We start from the raw sequence: 21,665 nt of genomic DNA, 5'->3' as shown, positions 1-21,665 counted from the left end.
CAGTCATGCAAGTCACCCTGTCTTCTGCTGCTAAGCCTCACTTTCTCTGGCCTCCCAGACCTGCTGCAAGGAAAGTTCCTTATAGATCCATTCTGAATTCTAAGGGAAAAAATTCCGAGGTGGGAAGCTTTGCTGGAGGCTGGGCTGTTACAAAAGGTCCCAGCTAGATCTGAACGTGTTTCATGAACTACAGCATACACATTTGCTTGTCTATACTATTAACCACAGTGAAAAGGAAACAGCAACTTTAAACGAAAATAAAATAGCCCCAGCCCTGAACTATGAGATCAACCTTCCCAGCCCATCTAGAAAGGGGATTTGAAAACTTTCTTCAGTTGATTACTAAAACAGGAAACATCATTACACTCGCCTTTGCTCTGATGACTTTACTCCAACTTCTTCACACTTGAAAGGTTTTAACGTTATTTTTTATTACCCAGTCATTATGTTTAACAAAGACCTTTTACTCAGTTAATACTCAGTTAATACTCAGTTAATACTCTATCAGTAATACAAATGCTGGAGTTTGATATTTTATTTTGGGGGCCATTTCTTGCTGTAATATTTTCAAAAGGAAATAATTTTAATTTATTTGGACTTATTTAAAAATGACATCAAATGTTATACAATAAGCAAGCAATGACAGCTGGAATTTTAATATTGCCACTGTCTACTCTACATGAGGAAATTCCCTCTCAATCTGCTCTGGTGTAAAGCATTCCCCATTGGTTAATATTCAAAGTCAAGAAGGGTATCTTCATAAACTTCCTTATTTTTCTAATTCATTTCTGCTAATATTTTATGAGAAAAGAAATATTCAACATTGAAATAGTCTAGTCCACCTGAAATCCTTCTTCATATCACCTTTCCTATAAAATGACCCCAAACTCAGCCACCTTTACAGACCATCACTTTGGAATAATCATCTATTCAGAGGCTGCATCACTGAAGTTCACAACCCTGACTGCAGTGCTCACTGTATTCTGACATAGTCCAACTGTCACAGCTCAAACTGAGCTGAGCCAAACGTGAGGAGTCATTAAGCCAGCATAAAGCAGCCATGCCACAGGCCAAGTGTTCTGGCTGCAGTGACTCAGCCAGAGACTCCTTCGGGCTCCCTTCTGAGCTCACACTATAAAGCTTCCAGAGTCTATAAAGGTGGACTGCAGTGACAAGTAATGTTTACAGTCAAGACCGAAAGGACCTGCCAGACCCTAAAATGGCTTTTAAATGCAATAAAATGTAATCATGCTCAAGGTATAAAAGTACACTCTAAATAAAATGCTTACAGTGTGGTTTATTAAATATATTCATTGAATCACAATTACCCACTAACTTCTAATAAATGTCCTTCATTTGAAATACTTGGGGGAAAAGTGTTTCAAATTTAGGATTTTTTTTTTCAATTGTGGAAATAATTTTCTCTCTTGGGGAACGTACCCAAATGTAAACATAGAATACACCTGTACTTCACACTTTATATATGACTGTTAAAGCTAACTTTATATATTATTTTTAGTGTAATTGGAGTCTGACTGCAACCCAGATTATAAAACACCAGGTCAATATTCAACAACCTTTAGATTTTAGAACAAGATGATTTTTTTTTTGAGTTTTTCTACTAAGAATACTCAACCTAATAATAAGGTTATCTGAACGTGGTTTAAAGAAGAAAAAAAAACACAGAAAGTGGATCTGATTCTATAACCACAGAAGGGAAGTGAACAATGACTTTGATAATTTCCCGAAATGATCCTGGCTAAGGATTTCTTCCAGAAGCAGATGCAATGAATAAGTCAGCACATTCATATTCTTTTTATTTTCCTTTACTCTAGCCTGACCCATAGAGCAAGACAAGAGGTTACAACAGATGAACCCTGTAGTTTTGTAGAACTGGCTGGCACCTTTTCCAGCATCTCCTGGGTCCAAGATTATCATCCTGTGAGCATACAGTATGCCCACACACAACAGCTGGAAAGCATCTTTCAAAGGCAGAACTGGGGGCAGAAAAGGATGGACCAATATAAATCCCCCTTTCATCTGCTTCAATGAGGTGAACTGAAGCATGCGCTTGTTAAATTAGAGAGAGTTGCTAGTTTAGAGGACGTCATCAAAAGGCAAAGGTAACTGTATTTTATAGGCACTTAAAAATACAAAATGCAATGGCTCACAGGCTATAAAATAACAAGAATACTTGGAAAGCCCTGTCCTAGACAATCTTTTGCTTATATTAAAGAGCTATTTAATTAATAGAGGCAGGAAGAGACAAATTGTAAAGTTCTTCATTTCTACATAATTACTAAAGCAAATTGCCAACAACTGAATATACAGTGGATATAACCACTAATTCAGGTACCATGAGTTGTGAGACTGGCAGAAGTGAAGCTATTGAGAGAACAGGTATGTAGAGCAAATTCAATTATATTTATGGGGGAAAGCAGGTCCCAGTGGACCAATGGCACAGCTTGCTCAGCAGGTGGGCACTCGCCACTGAGCATCATGGATGAGTCCAACCCCCAGGACCACATGAAAGGAGAACAACAAACAACTCCTGTGAGCTGTCCTCAGACCCACACACATGCTCCATGCCAATGCTCACGTGAACACACATACACAAAATAAAATCTCAAAATTAAAACAAGGTTACTAAGCAGTTTAGTAAAATGGACAGCATCTCAGAGAATAACTAGGAACCACCTTTTAATTTTATATGTGGACAAAATCCTAGGTTCAATCCACAGCAAAACGAGACTGCTATACAGCCAGATTTAAGAACTAGTAATATGGAATATCTAGGACTGCAATTAAAATAGTTTAAATTTTTTCTATGATTAAAATAGTTCGGAAATAGCTACTTCATACTCTAAGTGAAGTGCTAATAAAACCAATCTTTGCATTCCCAGAAGAACTGCTACCTTTCATCCCCTCCAAAGTGCTGGGCAATTAGAACAGGGCTTGTCTGTGTGGTGCCAGCCGGGCATGGGGGGGGGGGGGAGCGTGGAGAGATGAGCTCAGAAGGCAGGTCACAATGAACCTAAATGGTGAGGATGGAGCTGTTGCCATGGACACTCTGCCTCTACACAGTCCCCACAGCTGGGAACCACTAGGAAGGGTGCCTCAGACCAATACCAGAGTCCATTTTAAAACAGAAAATCAGTGGCATTTTACTAAGTAACATTTTATTATTCAGATTTTAAAGTCTAACTATCACTTTATAGCTTTATCAAAACCAAGAAGAGGGGCAAGAAGTGAACCAGAAGCATCTGAATATGGGCCAAGTATGAGTGGGTATTAGGAAAGTACTTATTTCCTTAGGAATGGTCTGTTAGGTATGCATATCAAACTACTTATTAGGGAATGACATGATGTAAATGGATTGGCTCTGGAATAAGTCAGAAAAAAGAATAGTGAAAAACATCCCAAACACAATAAGCATTGATATCGGGACTCACCGAAAATGCTGACGAGCTCTGGGGGCATTCCACAGGGTAAGAGGGGAAGGGTGCTTTTAAGCACATTTTAACAAACATATTCCAAAATACTTACATTTCATGTTAATATGCTCAAGTAAATGTCTAAGGAGTTAATTCGGTTCCTAACTTTAAAAATAACTACTACAGAAGCTGTTAGTCACATGCCTGCAACAACACAATGAACCCATGCGATACACTCACGCTGGCCATGTCTGAGATGCCGGCGTCATCCACCTCAGAGACAACACTTCCCCTACGATTGGAGCGACTAAAGTAATCGGCAGCAGAAACCTTTCAGTCAGAGAAAATGAGACGCTTTAAAGTCAGAAAGGAAGAAAGAACACTAGCTAAAACTGGGAAATTGTGCATTTGCTTTAATATGATGCTTGGTGAAGTATCATGAAATGAGAAAACTTTTACAGTTAACTTATTTCAAAAACCAAATAGGAGGTATCTAAGTGAAGTCATAGCTCCTAAAACAAGCCTTCTGCAGCATCAAGTGCAATTCTGTGATAGAGACCATTCTCTGCCTGAGTTCATGACAAACAAACCTTGCACACTGAAGGCCCTGGAAACCTTCGACTTGGGGGGGGAGGGCAGTGTTCCCAGCTATTATTGACCTCTACTATATTTTTCAATATTATAACTCATTATAACTATCAACTCTGGCAATACTCAATTTCCACAATTCCTTTTCCACATGTCATTATATCAGGAATTGTTGGACAAAATAATGAAGACCAGCCTGGAAAATCCCTTCTCTCATTCTTCCACCACTGAGTCTCTTGTATGAGAAGTCACTGTCTCTGAAGACTCTTCCAAGGTCACTCTCACATACCCACCCTGAGGTGCTCCATCACATGCACCTGCCTTCTCCTCACACCGTGAGCTGTCTCCCGTCTGTGTTCCGTCTTCGATAGTTTATCTCTACGTCTCTAATAGGAGATAAGCTCAGAGATCTGTCCTCCTTGATTTGACACCTCACTCCTAGCACTTAACACAGTGCCTCAGGTATAACAGGCACTCCATTAACACCTATCAAATGCCTATCCCCACTCATCAGTTACTCTGTTGGTTAGTTCGTTTGTTTTGAGACAGCATTTCTTTTGGTAGCCTTGGCTGTCCTGGAACTCACGCTGTAGATAAGGCTGGCCTCAAACTCAGAGATCTGCCTACCTCTGCCTCCCAAGTGCTGGGATTAAAGGTATGTGCCACCACCACCTGGCTTCACAGTTACTCATAAGCTGCCTTGCCTTGCTTTAAAACTCCTCGCCAAAAAGTGAATTCAGAAACCCGTCCATAGGGACAAAATAGTCTTAAAAGTCTGAAGTCTGCTAAAGGCCAACAAGATCAGCCAATGATATTTTTATTCTTTAAAATAGTATTACAACTTGATTTATAGATACTAATATTTATTTGCATCAACTACCTTACAAGTTTGAAAGTTATCTTGCATAGTTATCCACTGAATACATATATTAAGCCTAACAACAAAGTAGACAGCCATTAGATTTCCATTAGAAACAACTAACAGGCTGTCAAGGTCGAGGCAAGCCCAGCAGAATCACCGGACAGTTCCTACCCTTTCCATTCGCTGCTTCCGAGATGCTTTCAGGTGTTCTGATTTTTATTTCTAGTTCAGTCATGAGTGGGAGTATTACATAGTTTGATAAGGGACCACAACTGCTTTAATTAGATGAATTTATTTCACATAAACATGTGGTGCTTCCTTCTCTATGAGAACTATAGATTTATAATCATCCACATTAATTCTGCCTGCACTAAATGGACTACTTTTCTGGAAGGAATTATAGCTTCATAGGCCTCTTTATTCTAGCTCCAAGCTGACAAACCATCTTCTACTCTATAATTTCCACATCATTTCTTTATAGAGAACAAAAATGTCACTCAGAAAATTTCCAACTTCTTTAAAGAATAACATGAAGCTAATACAGTGTCTACAATGATTAGTTAGGTAAATGTCTGAACTGATGTTTTAAAATCTTACCATCAACAGATAACAAAGGTCACAGTCTTAAGATCTGGACACGCACTGGCTCAACTTACAAGAAGCAACAGGTCCGTCCCCCACAACCCCCGGATTTCAGTTACAAGTACCACATGATAGTACAAGTGTGACTCTCATTTGAGAGGCTTGTCTTGGAAAATAAGCAGATAAATAGGTATGCATAAGGAAACAAAAAAATAAAATGAAAGTTTTTCAATAAAGGATTTGTACATAAAACATGTGAATCTCTGACTCATTCTCAAGACCACGTTACAAAGCAAGCTGTTCACATAAGCTGTATGTAAGGAAAATGCTCTCTTTGTCAAATACATATTTTACTTGGCAGCAAATTTCATATAATCATACACTGTTGTCATGTAAAAGCTATGTTTGTTTGCACGCAGACCATGCTCACCACACTCTCCCTTCGCCCACGACTGGCACGATCAGAAGACACAATGCTTTCGGTGTCATCATCGAAGGGCTACAGAAAGTAAAAGAGATTCAGTTTCTCTATGGGTCTCACAGGCTGTAAGCACACTGGCACCCTTCAGCAGGCCTCTCTCCATGAGCACCACAGTTGGCACAAGCCACTGTGCAGCACTACGGAGATAAGCTGCTGTAGGGCATAATGAACTATCCTTAAAGACCAAAGTACTTCCCCAAAGCACAACGAATAAAGTAAAACTCCATCTTTTACTTAAGTTTAATGATGGTGAGGGTGTGAAGAAACTAGACAAAACCAGTCAGGGAAGACTTGCAGATCTGTGTGGTCCCTTGAGAAGTCAATAAATACACTTAAGATTTTAATTTGGGAAAGAAAAAAAAATGATGCTTTAAGATGAAATAACATGTGTCAAAGAGGTTCCTACCAGCAAAGCTCTGAGGCAGTGACTCATTTCCTGGCTCTCATTCCTATGCAGCTAGCAGTGACGGTACTGTTATCCCCTTCACAGGGCTGTGTTCTTCCCACTGCATTGGCAGAACTCAACTGGTACAAGTAAGTAGCCTATCTTCATTCTGATGTCACTAAGATGCTATTCTGGCATCACTACAGTAGAAATTCTGAACCCAAATTGCAAATGAAATAGAATCTAACCAGCTCACAAGAACAAGGATCTACACTAATTTGTTTTTGAAAGTGTGCCATCAAAATTTTTTTGCAGGGGAGGCTACTTCATTTGGCATATTAAAAATGTCACCAGGTCTGAAAACTGCCAAGTAGAATTTGAGTATACAGTAGGTTAAAAGGAAGCACCATCTTTTGTGAAAACCTCTTACTCCCTAAACACACACAGGTGTGAGTTTTTGTAACATACAGGAGTGGGATCTGAGAAGTGCAACTCAGATGGCCATAACTACAAACATAAACATAAAAGAAAGCCAAGAAAACTCCTATTTTATCTGCCATAAAGTAATCTTAATGATTATTAATAATTTCTCCAATTTTGGGTAATCTGTAGGAATAACAATACAGTATACCTAAAGAAATCATTTGCTTTGGGAATGTAAATTAGAATAGTCTTTTTAGTTGTCAATATATGGCCATAGATTACAAAATTAAAATGCATATGCTCTGAGCATGGTGGCCTGCACCTTTAATCTCAGCACTAGGGAAGCAGAGGCCAGTGGACCTCTGAGTTTGAGGCCAGTTTAGTCTACATAGTGAGCTCCAGACCATCCAGAGCTACATAGAAAGGCCCCACCTCAAAGAGTATGAGGTTTAGAGAGATGGCTCAGCAGTTAAGATCACTTGCTGTTCTTGCCTTGCAAGTGACCAGGGTTTGATTCCCAACAGCCACATGGTAGTCCACAATCTCCTGTAAGCACAGCTCCAGAGGATATAATATCCTCTTCTAGCTTCCAAGGGCACAGACATGCACATGGTACACACACAAATATGTAGGCAAAACATTTACACACATAAAACAAAAATAAATATTTTTTAAACAATGCATATGCTCTTAAATTCCTATTATTTCCTGATACACGATTTGTCTTGCAGATATACTCATGTAAGTATATACTCTGTTTGGCACGTATATGCCTGTACAAGGGAGAGAAAGATAGAGGCAAAGAGAGAATGTGTATTCATCATAGGGCTAGGGAGATGGCTCAATAGGTAAAGTGGCTGCTCCGCAAGCATGGGGGCCTTAATTTGGACTCCCAGCATTCATGTCAAAGCCGGGGTGGAACTATGTGCACTGGGGACAGTGGCTCTCAGGCTCACTGGCCAGCCAGTCTAGCCAAAACAGTGATCGCCAGGTTCAGTGAGACTCCATCTAAACAAAGAAGGTAGAGGGGAGTAATTAACAAAGACACCTGACCCTGACCTCTGACCTCCATATGTGAATGCACAGCTCTTGTGTACACACAGCTAATGCCTAACAATCTAAATGACCACCAATACTAAAATAATTTTTAAAATAATATCTACGCCTTTGTGGGATAGTATGCTGACATTAAAAAGATTTGATAATACATAACTATCTCAAAGTGGTAATAAATGAAAAGGGGCATAACTTATTGATAAAAATAATAATGTCAAAAAAGGATGCTATGAATCTGTACGCAGTGACACGACATACTTTAAGAAACATAGAGGAGTAGCACATATGGAAAGGAAGCTATTTGTAGTCAAAATGAAAAGCATTCATACATGTCCAAAACATCTCTGAAAGTACGCCTGTGAACGGGTTCCGTGTTACTCTGGATTTACTAACATCACTTACTCATAAACTACAAAATAAACTTTAGCGTACCAGAAGGAGCAGGTCGTTGTACATAGTGAGTTTAAGAGTTGGGCTTGTCTCATCTCCCCCACCACTTCACAGACAGAAGATTTGGTAAACAAGGGAAATGACAACATGGGAACATATGCAGGGAGAGCCCGGAGCAGCACACCCAACACGAATATCAATTCTTGAGAGACAAAGTGTTTCTCATGAATGGCAATACAAAAACTTTAAGGCTACTCAATGGCCTCAATTCTAGACTCAGTTAAGCAATTACTCGGGTCCACACAGGTTAGCACATGTTAGTACTTGATTTGTATGGACTTAGGAACACATAATCCATGCACAAGATGGTGAAACACATCACTCCATCCCAAAGTGTGACTGCAGAACAACTAAGCATTCCTAAAGCATGCAGAGACATCAGCTCACCACAGGACTGCTTCTGGAGGAACTTGCTCTGGATGAATAGTAACTGTATTCAGATGGCTATAAAGTTTCCAAGAAGAAAGGATTTACAACAATGGCCAGCTCCGTTTCTCTGCTGAGAGTAAGATGACCCTACTCTTAACTCTTGCTGCTCAAGGTGAAAACAGCTGCTTTTCCTTGGTCTGACACCCCACCTCACACCTACCGTTAAATAGGGAGAAAATGCCCCAAAGAGTTTCTCTAGAGACTCCCCTCATATGTAACCTCCTAACTTCTAGTAGTCACCTTCTCATAACTGGCTGAGTGAATGGGTAGGGCCTGTCCCTGCCTGTATCCCTTCCCCCACCTTCCCCATTTAGACTTACAGTTCGAGAACCATAAGGGTTATATAATCCACCATCATACAATGATGCCTGAAGAACAAAAGAATATTATTTATCTATTTAGCACTAGAGTTGTTTTGAAAATATATTTATTATTTTAGAACTTCATAATTTAAAAACATTTAAGAGATAGTGTGTTACATTCACTTACATACATGGTTCACTGTATCAGTTTCATTATTCATCAATATACTTGGTTAGAAGAAAACCACTGCAGTATTTTCTTTTGCCCTCACGTTATAACGTGAGGAAGCAAACAGCCAGGAAGTAAAGAATTATAAGCACTCCTGGGGTTCCAGTCTGAAACTGGACACAGAACAACAACCAGCTAGAAGCACAAACAACTGGCACGTCACACAAAGCTATTGGTTATGCTTTAATTCAGCTTGCTTAATAGATTTTTGACTGCCATAGCCGGGGGTCATAGCCATAACCAAAGAAAACCATGGGAGTGTAGCAGGCCCCAGGGGAGTCTCTCTCCTTACAGGAAACAGAGTCTAAACACAAGCTACCCAAAGTCATCCATTTCTACATTGGCAAAGAACAGGATTATTTTTCATGCCCTAAGTTTTGTATCCTAAGCACAGGCAGAGTATACACAGCAGGGCACATGGCAGGAAGGCTACAGAGCTCAGCACCTGACAGTGGCCCTACTGCAGAACACACGCTGGAAGAAGGAAATACAAACCAGACTGGTACTTCTCAGCAGACCAGAAGTTACAGTAGGGGAGGCCTATGAAAAAGTGCACTAATTAAACCTAAAGAAAGGCGAGGGGAGCTGAAACAGCTACGCCCCTTGGAGAGTACTGACCCTGCTCTGACTCTTGGAGGTCCCCGTCGGCTCACTGCACAGGGAAGAAGACTGTAAGAGAGGCAGAACAACAGGGGTAAGCGAAAGCAAAGGCAGGAGAAGGTGTTCCCCATCATAGGCAGGAGAAGGCATTCCCCATCATAAGCAGGAGAAGGCATTCCCCATCATAGGCAGGAGACTTTAAGTTTATGATTTTTGATTCCATAACTCATTAGTCAGCCCCAAGCACTTAAAGTAGTGTAAAAACATATGAAATAAGAAAAAAAAGTCACTAAAACCTTTTTGAATGCTAACTGTTAAAGGTAAGATAGAAAATCACTTCTAACTATTGTCCATCAACATGTCTACAACCTTTTGGTACCATAAAATTATTGGCAGGGTGCAAGACAAGGACCCAGGAATGCACTGAAGAAAAGCCCCCCACCCTCCACCCCCACACTGAGAGTATATCAAATGGTGGCCTCTAAGCTGTCACCAGAGCTCCTGGGTCACTGTTGATGCTTTTGTGACAGACTCCCAGTGGGCTTGGCCAGGTTATAAAGGATTCGTGTAAGCAAACCCTCAGTTACTGCTATCACTACATTTTTTTCAAACAGATCTGAAAGCCTGTCTTTCCAAACATACATGAACACAGCATGGAAGTTAACCAAAGAAGCTGCACTCAGCAGCTGAGTTCACTCACTAAAAGCACTCTTTATAAAGAAATTACATCTCTTTCCCTACCGTGACTTAAGACACAATTTTCAGTTCTTTTCCCCTAAACCTAGACGAAGGAGAATAGTGAAAGAAACTGTGCAGGAAGTTTTTAAGTTGATAGCATTTTCAGTGCTTGAAACTGAATCCAGAGCCTTGCATGTGTCTATCACATAGATTTGCTCCCACTCCTTTTAAATGTACTAGGTACCACACATTAAAGCATACTTTAAATGTTAAATGCCAGGCAGTTTTTGGCACAGCCTTTAATCCCAGCACTTGAGAGGCAGATCTCTGATTCAAGGCCACCCTGCTCTACAGAGTGAGTTCCAGGACAACCAGTGCTACACAGAGAGACTCTGTCTTGAAAAACCATTTAAAAAAAAAAAGTTAAATGTCTTGAAAAGAAAAGTTCCTGACTGTGGTGATATGGGTAGCTGAGGCAGGATGACCTGTCTTGTCTACAGAGACACACATGTCTCAAAATCAAACAAAACAAAACAAGCAAAAACACAAAACAGACAAAAAAGAAAAACAAGATTCTAACATTACATTAATATTCTAACATAATAACATCCACCTCATCCTATATGTAGCGTATACTTTCACATGTACTGAGCAATGAGTGTACTGATGCCTGTAGCTTACTTTGTAATGAATCAAAAAAACTAGATAGAAGCTGGGCGTGGTGGTCCCACCTTAATGCCAACTACTGGGAGGCTAAGGCAGAGGACTCTTGAGTCTGAGCCTGGGCTACATATATAATGATACTCTGCCTAAAAAAAACAAAACAAACTAACAAAAGACAGGATGATAGATGAGATAACAGGCAAATAATGCTGTGATTGAGGAAATAAACTTTATAACCTAAGTAGTAAGAATGTGATGTTCACTATACAAAATCTTTTTCTGTTTGAAATTTTCATTACAAGCATGGTAATTTAACAGTTCTCTCTGAAGACACACCCAAGAAGGATTATATGAATCAATTACCAAAATTGGTATATCCAAACCATTCATAGATTAGTTACAAATAGTAAAAATGCAAAATGGGGGGTTAGAGATGTATTAAGATACATGAGAACAAAAATCTTTAAACAAACCCGGAAATAGTAGGTAGAGGCAGGTTTGCCATGTCTAAGACTGCTATAGTTTCTCTGGTCAAAGTAGAGGCCACTCTGCAAAAAGCAAAATTTAACAGTTTTCTTAGGTTATGTGTTTTTGATGCAACCACAACCAAAATAAACTTTGAACACACAGACAAAATCTGATACTGTACAAGTTCTTTCTTCCTCAGAGCAAGGCCTTTAGAGCAATGGACCACAGCAAAGGGCAAGCAGCAATGGTTTAAAATGTCTTAGAAAGGATGGGCATTAAAGGTCATCTACTTCAAACAGTCTCTACTAATTATTATTACTTTAAAGACCAGATAATACACCCTCAAATAAAAATAAAATACAAATAATGGAGTTACTCTTACTCTATATTTAAGAATGATCCTGAAAAACCTAGGGCTACTGTCTAATTACCACTTTTATAAATTACTGGGTTAGAGAAATACCTTCCCAAATCTCCCTCTTGGTAGAGGTTAAGCAAATGTACAGTATCCCTGCCTAGAACCTCTCTTCTCTGCTGCTGACACTACTCGAAGGGGCCTGCCTCTACCCCACCTGCACCCTCTAGACTCTGTCTTCTGCCATCACTGCCACTCACACCTCAACCAGGCACCTCAGCTCACCTGGCCACAAAGGTGCCAGTGTAGCTGGCTATTTCTCCCCCCCCCCCCCCACTATATTTGCAATAAAGCTCGGTCATTGGACAGTATGAAAGGTAGGTGGAGTGAGGAAGGGGAGGAGAGAAAAGGAGGCAGAAGAGAAGATGGCTGTGGATGTACACATGTCTCTAGCAGTCTAAGGTAGTTGTTATATAAAGGTTAGATTTTGGATAACAATTTAATTGTGTGGGCATCTTGTTAATTAAGCATTTCCAAAGATATAAATCCATTGGATAATCTTTAAGCATTAACAGTCTTTATTCTACCGGGTACTGCGGGCATAGTGGGAATGGTCTGGGCTCAGCCGAGCATTGTGGACAGTGTGGTAAATTGGCAGAGCCATCCCCCATGCTGGCGTCTTGTGGGTGTCAGTGCCTATGTTTCTAGATAGCTGGAGCCACGGTCACAGCAAGGAGCAGTGGGAAAAACATGCCCACAGAGCCGGAGCAGCAAGAAAATGGTGGCTGCCCAGGAAGAAGCTGGACAGGGCACGGTTTTCAAAATATCTCCCGATACAGTGTCCATGCCCCACATTCCAAGGCCTCTATAAACTGTTTTCAGCTACATTCTTCCTCTCTCTTCTCTTCTAGCTATATCCTCCCAAGGCTCCCATGGGATCCCAGAACTGGCAGGGAGCTAGAGACTGTATTTCTGCCAATGGCACAATAAGGAGAAAGAGGTGTTCTGAGTACCCCAATTCTGTAGCATTTGTTCTCTACAGAAATGTTTGGTCAAGTGACTGGAATGGAAAGCCTATTTGTTCTGCAGTGTAATCACAGAGGTGAAAGGGTCTATTACATACTTCACTGTTTCTACCAGGAAGTATATTCCAGGTTCCTAAAAACAAATTTTGAGAATGAAACCTACTTGTAATTTGATGTTTTTCATAATACCACAACTAGATGAAACTTCTGAAACAGAACTAACCAGTGGGTCTTTATAAGAACTAGAGGATCGCTTCTTCATCCCATGGGTGTGACTGTAAGAATGAGTCTGGAAATAAATATTGAAAGTTAACTTTAGAGATCATATAGTGAAATTTTAAGAATGAAACTCATCATAAAATAATAGCAAAAGTGCATATGATACAAAGTAGTGCACATGCAATCTACTTCCTATTTGTTAGTAGTGGACTCACTGAACTTGGAAGGCTGAGGAATGTGGCCTCAAGCACATCACTCTGTCTGGCCTCTCCTTGTGCCCGCTACTATCTAACCTGGTGTCTGGGCAGCTAAAGGAAACCTACTAGACACAGAGCAGAGGGATGTGTGTGGGGCCCTTCACGGCACCTTACTCGAGTCTCATCCCTGCTTCCTTGCCTTGAGAAAGCTCTATGTGGCGAGAGTCCACCTCTGTTAATTCTCTTACCAAAAGCAAAAGCGCTGCTGTAGATAAACTCAAAGTGTACACAGGCACTGCTCAAGACAGCATTCTTCTTTTGGATTTAGTGTATGTGCATTTATTTGCATGTATGCCATATGTGTACACATGCCAAAGACGGCATGGATCCCCAGAGCTGAGTTACAGTGGTTCTGAGCTAACCAACATGGATGCTGAGAACTGAGAGCAGTAACCACTCTTAACCCTTGAGCCAGCTCGCTATCCCTCAGACAATACACTTAGACCAAGTTAGTAGATCCATGACATATGTTCCTTAAAAGAGAAATGCCTAAAATATATGTTCTGAAGCTTATACAAAGTACTTTAAAAAGACGGTTACATAAAAAAAAAAAAAATCACTTTTCCCTGGGGGATAAAGATAGTCCTGTTACTAACAGACAACCAGCAGACAAGCTCAACCTATGTAGTGAGACTGTGCCGATGCAAGTCCCTAGACACAACAAAGGGCAACTGGCTGTCCTAGAAAAACTACTCAACAATAAGGATAAACGCATTTTCTTATTGTGAATGTTCTTTTATATTTCACTATCAACATTCTACGTGAAAACTGGGTAGTCCAGAAACTTGAGCAATCTACCAACATAATAGTGGCCCAAAGAAAACAAGCCAGTTTGACTTCCTTAGCTAATTCAGCATGTCAAGCCAAAATGCTTGGTCATCTTCAGCTGCCACCCATCACCCCTGGATGTTTTATTTAGTAACCTGCCAGTTTATGACACAAAATCAAGTACAGCTCTATGCTGTTATAGCTCACGGTGCACCAAAACACTGTGAGAGGGGCTGGAGAGATGGCTCAGAGAGTAAAGACGTTTGCTGTCAAGCCTGATACTAGATGAACTAAGTTCAATCCCTAAGACCCACATGTTAGGAGAGCCAGCTCCAACAAGTTGTCCTCTGACCTCCACATATATGCCATGTGACACACATACACAGGCAAAATAAATAAACCTGAAGTTAAAAAGTAGGCAAACCTGTCCTCCTGTGAAGCAAGTAAGCACACACGGGGTAAGCACGCATGGGCTGCCAGCTCCTCTCAAAGACAAATGGGACTACAGCAGATCTCAGTGACAGGGATCTTGGCTCTTATATTAAACATTCCAATCATTTTGAGGCGGTTTTGTTTTGTTTTATAGTATTGGGAAGCAAGTCTACAGCCTTGCAATGATAAAAAAAAAAAACAAAAAAAAAAAAACAAACAAACAAACAAAAAACCACCATGCCACTGGACAATGCTCTCAGTCCCTGATCCTGAAGTCTCTGGGAAAAGCTATTATTCTAGTAACAGATTACACCACAATTGCAAAAACAATGGTTTTTGTTTTCTTACATATCTTCCCCCAAAAGATTATAAAAGTTAGTCATAATCTATGACTCTAAACAACTGATGTTTAGAAAGTAAAACCTCACACGTAACACAAAGCCATGCACTACATACTAGTGACGAAACCCTTGGTGCTCTGTCCTTGGCGGTATCATACTGCAGTTCAGAAAAGTAGGAAAGTTGGTTGTATCGCCACAGTCAGGAACATAAAAGAAAAAGCAACTTTGTCATTATTAAAACCAAAGCAGTAAAAGATTATTAAATACAAAAGCTATTATATTTGGATATGACCTTTACTTTTTCAGTAGAAATTGTTGCTGAACTGTCTGTATAATTAAAACTTTGTTTTATGCCAGGCAAAGTTATGTGCACCCATAGCCGTGTCTACTCTGGAGTTTGAGACAGACCTAAACATCCAAAAGACGGTGCTCTGCACCCCGTCCTTTGGACTTCACTGCGGATTGAACTTAGAGCTTTGTGCATGCTGTACAAGCACTTTACCTCTGAAATACACCTCAGTCTCTGTTTCCCTATCAAATAACAAAATTCGGAAGCTGTAATGGTAAGATGACTCAATCTTAGAATATGACAGAACAGTACAGCCAAAGGAAGGCTTTAAATGTAAAGGAGAACCATTCTGAGGTCAAAGATGCTTTCCTCCTCATCTCTGTGGCTGCTACCACTGTTTGTCATCGTTTGACAGACAGCCAAGCAAGGAGGAGCACTACCTAATCTAGCTTGCAAAGGAATAATCCTGTTTTTTTTTTTTTTTCCCCCTTTGGTTTTTTTTTTTTTCAAGACAGGGTTTCTCTGTGTAGTCCTGCCTGTCCTGGAACTCAGTTTGTAGACCAGGCTGGCCTCGGCCACTACCACCCGGCAGGAATAATCCTGGAATCACAGCAGGAGCACTTCCTTGAGCCTACTTAAGAGACATACACCCTAAAATCTTATTTCTTTGAGAAAATGCTCAACAAAATGAGAAACTTGGCCAGAACAAAATGTGGTATGCACAGTAGACAAGCAAGTGACATTAGTACATGAATCAAAAAATCACAGAAGACCAGAAAAACGCACATTTCCATGTAAGATCCTTTAAAAGGAAATGCAACACACAGCCATGTAGATTTAGTCTCCTAGCAATGGGTCGTCAGCATTCTTAACAAGTTTTTAATCAATCTTACTTGAAAAAACATTTAAAAACACTATTTTGTAAAAATATCTTTCTTTTACATTTTTACACTGAGTTAGGGCATTAGAAAATATTATTCAAAACCTTGACCCACAGTAATGTTTTCCTAAATTTAAGTTGATTCCCTTTTGAAATCAATTCAGTGAGTTTAACTGGCAGTTTAAAAAAGTGAAGTACAGGAGAAAAAAAAATCACAGGATGTTGTGCACAGAAGAGTTAATATCATTTTATAAGACTAGGCACACACCTGTAATCCCAACACTCAATAAGTAGACTAAGGCTATAGAAAACCGAGTTCAAGGCCAGCCTAAGCCACTCAGTGAGCCATTATCTCAAAAAACAAGCAAACCATATATATTATATATACATATAGATACATAAGTAGTTCCATATGTAATTTTCTAAAATGTGTTTCAATGATACACAGAGAGCTAGAAATCTGTATATACAAACTAGATAAAGGAATAAAATATATTTCTGGTAGAGATCACAATTTTATAAAGCTTAAAATAGTCTAGAAGATAAAAATATACAATCTAACTTTAGTAAGATATTTAAAGACTAGTTCAAATATAACAAAGCCTGTCTATTTGTACCTATTTAGATTATTTAGATAATCATTTAGAACATATAAGGCAGAAACCTCAAAAATGTATTCTATTTAATATAGAACTGTGGTACAATTTTACCACTGGTATGAATTCACTGAAAATATTCTATGTGACATTTCTCTGAAAATCAAATCCCTTCTCTATATAAGTTTTATTTATTTCTTTTTCCTATTAAAACATTTATTTAGGGAAAAATATCCATGACCAAAACATACAGTATTAAAGTCCACATTCTCACACATGAATTATCCTACCCCAATAAGGTAAGCATACCTTCTCATCATCTCTGTAGATGACAGGGTGTTTTAGCAAGCAGAATCAAAACAATGTATTCCCATTTTTTCTTTCTTCAAAATACAATGTGGGATTCAGCTAGCTTTAAAAATTCCAGATTATATACAGCAGAGAAACCCATCAAGTGGATACATCAACAACTAAACACACACATACACACATTCACACACATATACACACATACATACACACACAACTTATCTGATAAATGGCAGCTAGTAGTGATGTCACTTAAAAATTATCAAAAGAAGGAAAATTGATAATATTAAGGACTCTGGATAAAACACTTCTATGTATGCTATTATAATCTATTTCTCCTAAAGAGCTTTGTCAACTTGACATAGCCCATAGTCATCTGAGAGGAAAGACTTGATTGAAAACTGCCTAGATCAATGGCTGTAGGAACATGGTGGGGAAGTGGAAGGGAAGGGATGTTATCTTATTAATTGATGTGGGAGGGAGGGCCCAGCCCAGTGTAGGCAACACCATCCCTAGTCATGAGTTTCATAAAGAAGCTAGCTAACCATGTGTCTGAAGGGAGGCTAGCAAGCAGCAACCCTCCCCTCCATGGTTTTGCTCCAAGCTGTTGTTTGAGTTTCTGCCATGACCTATCTCAGTGATGGTCTGTGACCAGGAAGTGTGAGCCACATAAACCCTCTCCTCCCCTAAGATGCTTCTCTCAGAGCATTTTATCACTAAAGTGAGATTTAAAAGGGGGAAAAGGCTTTAATCCTCAGAGAAATTTGCTTTAAAGTTTACACAAGGAAACAAAGCAGAAACACTCATGCCTTACCAGGCTATTCCTGATGTTACTATGTCCAGAATACTGTAAATCAACAAGAAATGCATGAAAATCTAAGACCACATATCTCAGAGTTACACACCATCATCTCTCTCCTCCTAGGCATACTGGCTCTGCTCCAGTGTGGTCCAGGAATATCCTTCGATGAACTCTTCAGTGGAATTAAACAGTGTAGTATTAAAATAACAAAAGACAAGTTTAAAGAATAATTAAAAGCTGAGTTCACAATTATTTCAAAGGTAGAAGTATATGACTAAAGAAACAGTAACTAAATAGTAAAAACTCCACAAATGGGGAATAGTGATTATCCTTTGATTCAAGGTCACTCTATTTCGTAATTTGAGATTTCTACTATTGTCTTCTTGTATTCGGTGCACACAACAATAATCAAACATTTGTAGTGTTTTTTAAGGCAGTTAACTGACTTATTAACTTCATGTTATTAGCAATCTGCTCCCAGTAACAAGCAGGCATGAACAGTTCTATTTTGCAGTCCAAGATTCTGACTTATTAGTCCCTCCCCCAAGTCAGGATTCAGCCGCAGGTTTCTTTTGTTCCTGTTATCTTTAGTCTTAATGTCTATAGCACTTCCGACCCATATAGCTTCTATAAGGGGCACCTTTCAACAGAGTAGTCTCTGAAACTGGACAAATGGAAAGTTCAATGTCCCAGGAATGCAGCATAAAACCATTAAATGTACCTGACCCACATCTAGGTACTGTTAACACTTCAAAACCAAATAAATGTGTAGACATTATGAGCCTTTTAAATACATAACTCTTAAGCTTACAAAAACAGGTAGAGAAACAATGAAACCTTTAAATCATATGGTAAACCACAAGAATATTTAGGTCACCATTTTAGACCATCCATAGTGTTTATTTTTTACACAGTACAGAAGCTGTCTGACATGTTCAGATTAATGGAAATGGTGGTCATTTGAAAAGCCAGTAATCCAGAGCTACTGACCACTCAGTGGCCTACCACATACTCTGGATCCAATCCCAAAAGCAAAAAAAACAAATGAAACTCCAAATGGTTGGAATCCTAATATCATCTAATTAAAACCAAACCTGGGAATGATCTCAAAGGCTGGGGGTGTGGCTGAGCCTCAGTGGAGGAGCACTTGGAAGTGGGCTCCATCCGCAGAGGGATCAAAAACAAAGAACATTGTTTAAGAGAAATGTAATGTGGATATCAGGAAGTGCATGCTGACAGGAGCCTGATATAGCTGTCTCCTTAGAGGTCTGCCAGAGCCTGACATGTACAGAGGAAGATGCTCACAGCTAACCATTGAACTGATCAAGGGGTTCCCAATGGAGGAGTTAGAGAGAAGACTGAAGGAGCTGAAAGGGTTTGTGGCCCCATGAGGAGAGCAACAATACCAACCAACCAGAGCTCCCAGGGTCTAAACCACCAGCCTGGGAGAACAGAGGGAGGGACCCATGGCTCCAGCTGTGTATATAAGGGAGGATGGCCCTGTTGGGCATAGGTGGGAAAGGAGATCCTTGGTCCCAAGAAGACTGGACTCCGTATGTGTGTGTGTGGGGGGGGGGGGGGGGGGAGGGGGAATTCAAGGGTGGGGAGGTGGGAGTTGGAGGGTAGGTGGGGGCACATCCTCATAGAAGCAGGAGGAGGCAGGATGGGTTAGGGGGTTCCTGGATGGGGGGGTGGGAGAAAATGGGGTAAGGAGATAACATCTGAAATGTAAATAAAATATCCAATTAAAAAAAAGAAACATACATACATACATACATACATACATACATACATACATAAAATGTAATTTAGTTTATCAGTGAGCATTCAGGCTTAATTTTGTAAAATCTATATATGTCAAATATGTTGCATATGTACATATACAGATTTAGAGAGTCCAGCCTCCTTTAGAACTTTTCAAGTTCAAGCACAGGTTTTCCCCTGCCAGGGATGGAGATTAAGCCCAGGTCCTTGCACATGCAAGTCAAGAACTCTACCACTTAAGCTACATCTTCAGCCCTCATATATTAACTTTAAAAATACAAAGAGACTTCCTCTACCATGGAAACTCATATAGTGACCATTAAAGAAAAGAAGAGTTAAACTGTAACTTTATACCCACTCCAGGGAAATAGTCCTTACCAGTTTAACTGCAGGTTTCTTTTCTTTGGAGGTTTGACTTAGAGTTCCCCAACTCAGGTCAAACTTAAAGATCAACTAACCCAAACCAGCTTCCCCAAGCTTATATGCAAATTTACTCAGCTCAATAAGGAAGGTGTGAAAGTTCATACTGTGAGCATTATAAAAGCAAAGAAACTAGTTACAGAAAGAAGGGAATATTGCCCTTGACTCTCAACTTTGAAACTTTGGTGGACTTTGTTGGAATCGTTTTAAAGTAATTTAAAGAGGAAATAAAAACTTCCTCTAGTAGGAAATACAACAAATAGATGCATTTTCTGCAAAAAAAAAAAAAAAAAAAAAAAAAAAAAGAAAAGAAAAAAGAAAAAAAGAAAAGAAAACCACATTCATATATATATAAATAATTTTAAAGAGTGTTTTGCTTGTGTGTATGTGTGTGTACAGTGTGAATCCCTGGTGCCTGCAGAGGCCAGAAAGATGGCATCAGATGCCCTAGATCTGGAGTTATAAATGTGAGCTGCAGTCGTGTGGATGCTAAGAATTCAACCCAGGTCCTCTGCAAAGGCAGCAAGTGCTTTTTAACTGCTGGGCCAGCTTTCCGACCACCTATAATGCCACCTTTAAGTCACTGATAATCTGAGATTTATTTAAAAACTTGAAAATATTCTAAAACAATTCTAAAATTTACAACTAAAGAAAGCAGGTATAACTTAAAACCAGTGTATAAAGTTATTCTAAAAACACAATAGATTACATCCACCAAAATAAAACAATGTATTAGAGTATAATGGAGTGTTTACAAATAAATATAAATGTGTTAATACCTGGTATGTTGGAATAGCTTAACTAGGCCATTTTTATATATGGTAGGAAGAAGATCAGAGTTGGAACAGATACACCCCTTAGTATGAAAGATGACTTTACTGATAAAAAACATAAATAGCATAAAATGCAAAACACATCTTATGGCACAGCTCTCTAAGAGATAAAAGGAGAGACAGTGCTGTAGCACAGCACACAGGACTTTAGGCAACTAATCACACTCAGTTTACAGCATCTACACTCAAGGCTAGGACGTTACAGTGCCAATCAAAATGTCAAAGCATAATTCCTACACATGGCCAGAAAAATTTCCAGTCAATAGTTTCATGTAATTATAATTGTAAATAATCAGGCAAGCCCCAAAGCTATTGCTCATTCAATAGATTGTCAGTTTAAACTATGAGAAGAGGAAAAAAAACCCTAAAAATTAGGACAAAGTAGATGTTATTTTAGAAAACTCAACCGTATCATTTTGTGATAGTTTAAAAATCAAAGCAATTTCTGTAGAAATTGAGAAGAGACCTCTGTTAAGATAGAAACGGCTAAGATTTTAGAACTGATTGAGAGGAAAGCATCTCTGTCCACTAAGAGCTTTGCCAGCATTCTCCATTAACTGTTAAAGGCGGAAGTATGATTGGAGACTGTCAGATCGCTTAGATAATCACTACTGCTGACGGAAGCTCAAGGTTAGAAGCTTTGCTCCTCAGTGTAAGCATCTTAGAATACCAACCCTGTAACTGCCAAGGCTTCGAAGGGACAGTGTATCCTCTACTCCCTGATAAAAATAAAAGCAAACATATT

The 21,665-nt window shown here is 39.4% G+C and overlaps 1 protein-coding gene across 20 annotated transcripts in view; it reads right to left on the bottom strand.

Annotated features, from left to right (window-relative positions):
• Positions 1 to 21,665, bottom strand: part of Lrrfip2 (LRR binding FLII interacting protein 2) — a 102,819-nt gene that overhangs the window by 35,681 nt on the left and 45,473 nt on the right. For 7 of the 20 annotated variants that reach the window (XM_076917400.1, XM_034483961.2, XM_076917407.1 and 4 more), the window contains 11 exons: positions 21,595 to 21,639; positions 18,007 to 18,075; positions 15,143 to 15,184; positions 13,234 to 13,299; positions 11,636 to 11,710; positions 9,840 to 9,890; positions 9,717 to 9,761; positions 9,011 to 9,058; positions 8,649 to 8,705; positions 5,897 to 5,965; positions 3,675 to 3,764 (listed from right to left, as the gene is read on the bottom strand). The exons of 6 other annotated variants lie outside the window; for them this stretch is intronic. In XM_076917400.1, the coding sequence (XP_076773515.1) occupies positions 3,675 to 3,764; positions 5,897 to 5,965; positions 8,649 to 8,705; positions 9,011 to 9,058; positions 9,717 to 9,761; positions 9,840 to 9,890; positions 11,636 to 11,710; positions 13,234 to 13,299; positions 15,143 to 15,184; positions 18,007 to 18,075; positions 21,595 to 21,639 (657 nt within the window). The remainder of the gene's footprint in view (positions 1 to 3,674; positions 3,765 to 5,896; positions 5,966 to 8,648; positions 8,706 to 9,010; positions 9,059 to 9,716; positions 9,762 to 9,839; positions 9,891 to 11,635; positions 11,711 to 13,233; positions 13,300 to 15,142; positions 15,185 to 18,006; positions 18,076 to 21,594; positions 21,640 to 21,665) is intronic. 7 more of the 20 variants (XM_076917410.1, XM_076917409.1, XM_076917412.1 and 4 more) reach the window with 3 other exon arrangements.

The sequence above is a fragment of the Arvicanthis niloticus genome, chromosome 21, assembly GCF_011762505.2.
Source record: "Arvicanthis niloticus isolate mArvNil1 chromosome 21, mArvNil1.pat.X, whole genome shotgun sequence".
NCBI lineage: Eukaryota > Metazoa > Chordata > Mammalia > Rodentia > Muridae > Arvicanthis > Arvicanthis niloticus.
Note: the sequence above shows the minus strand (reverse complement) of the source record. Positions and strands in the feature narration are given on the sequence as shown.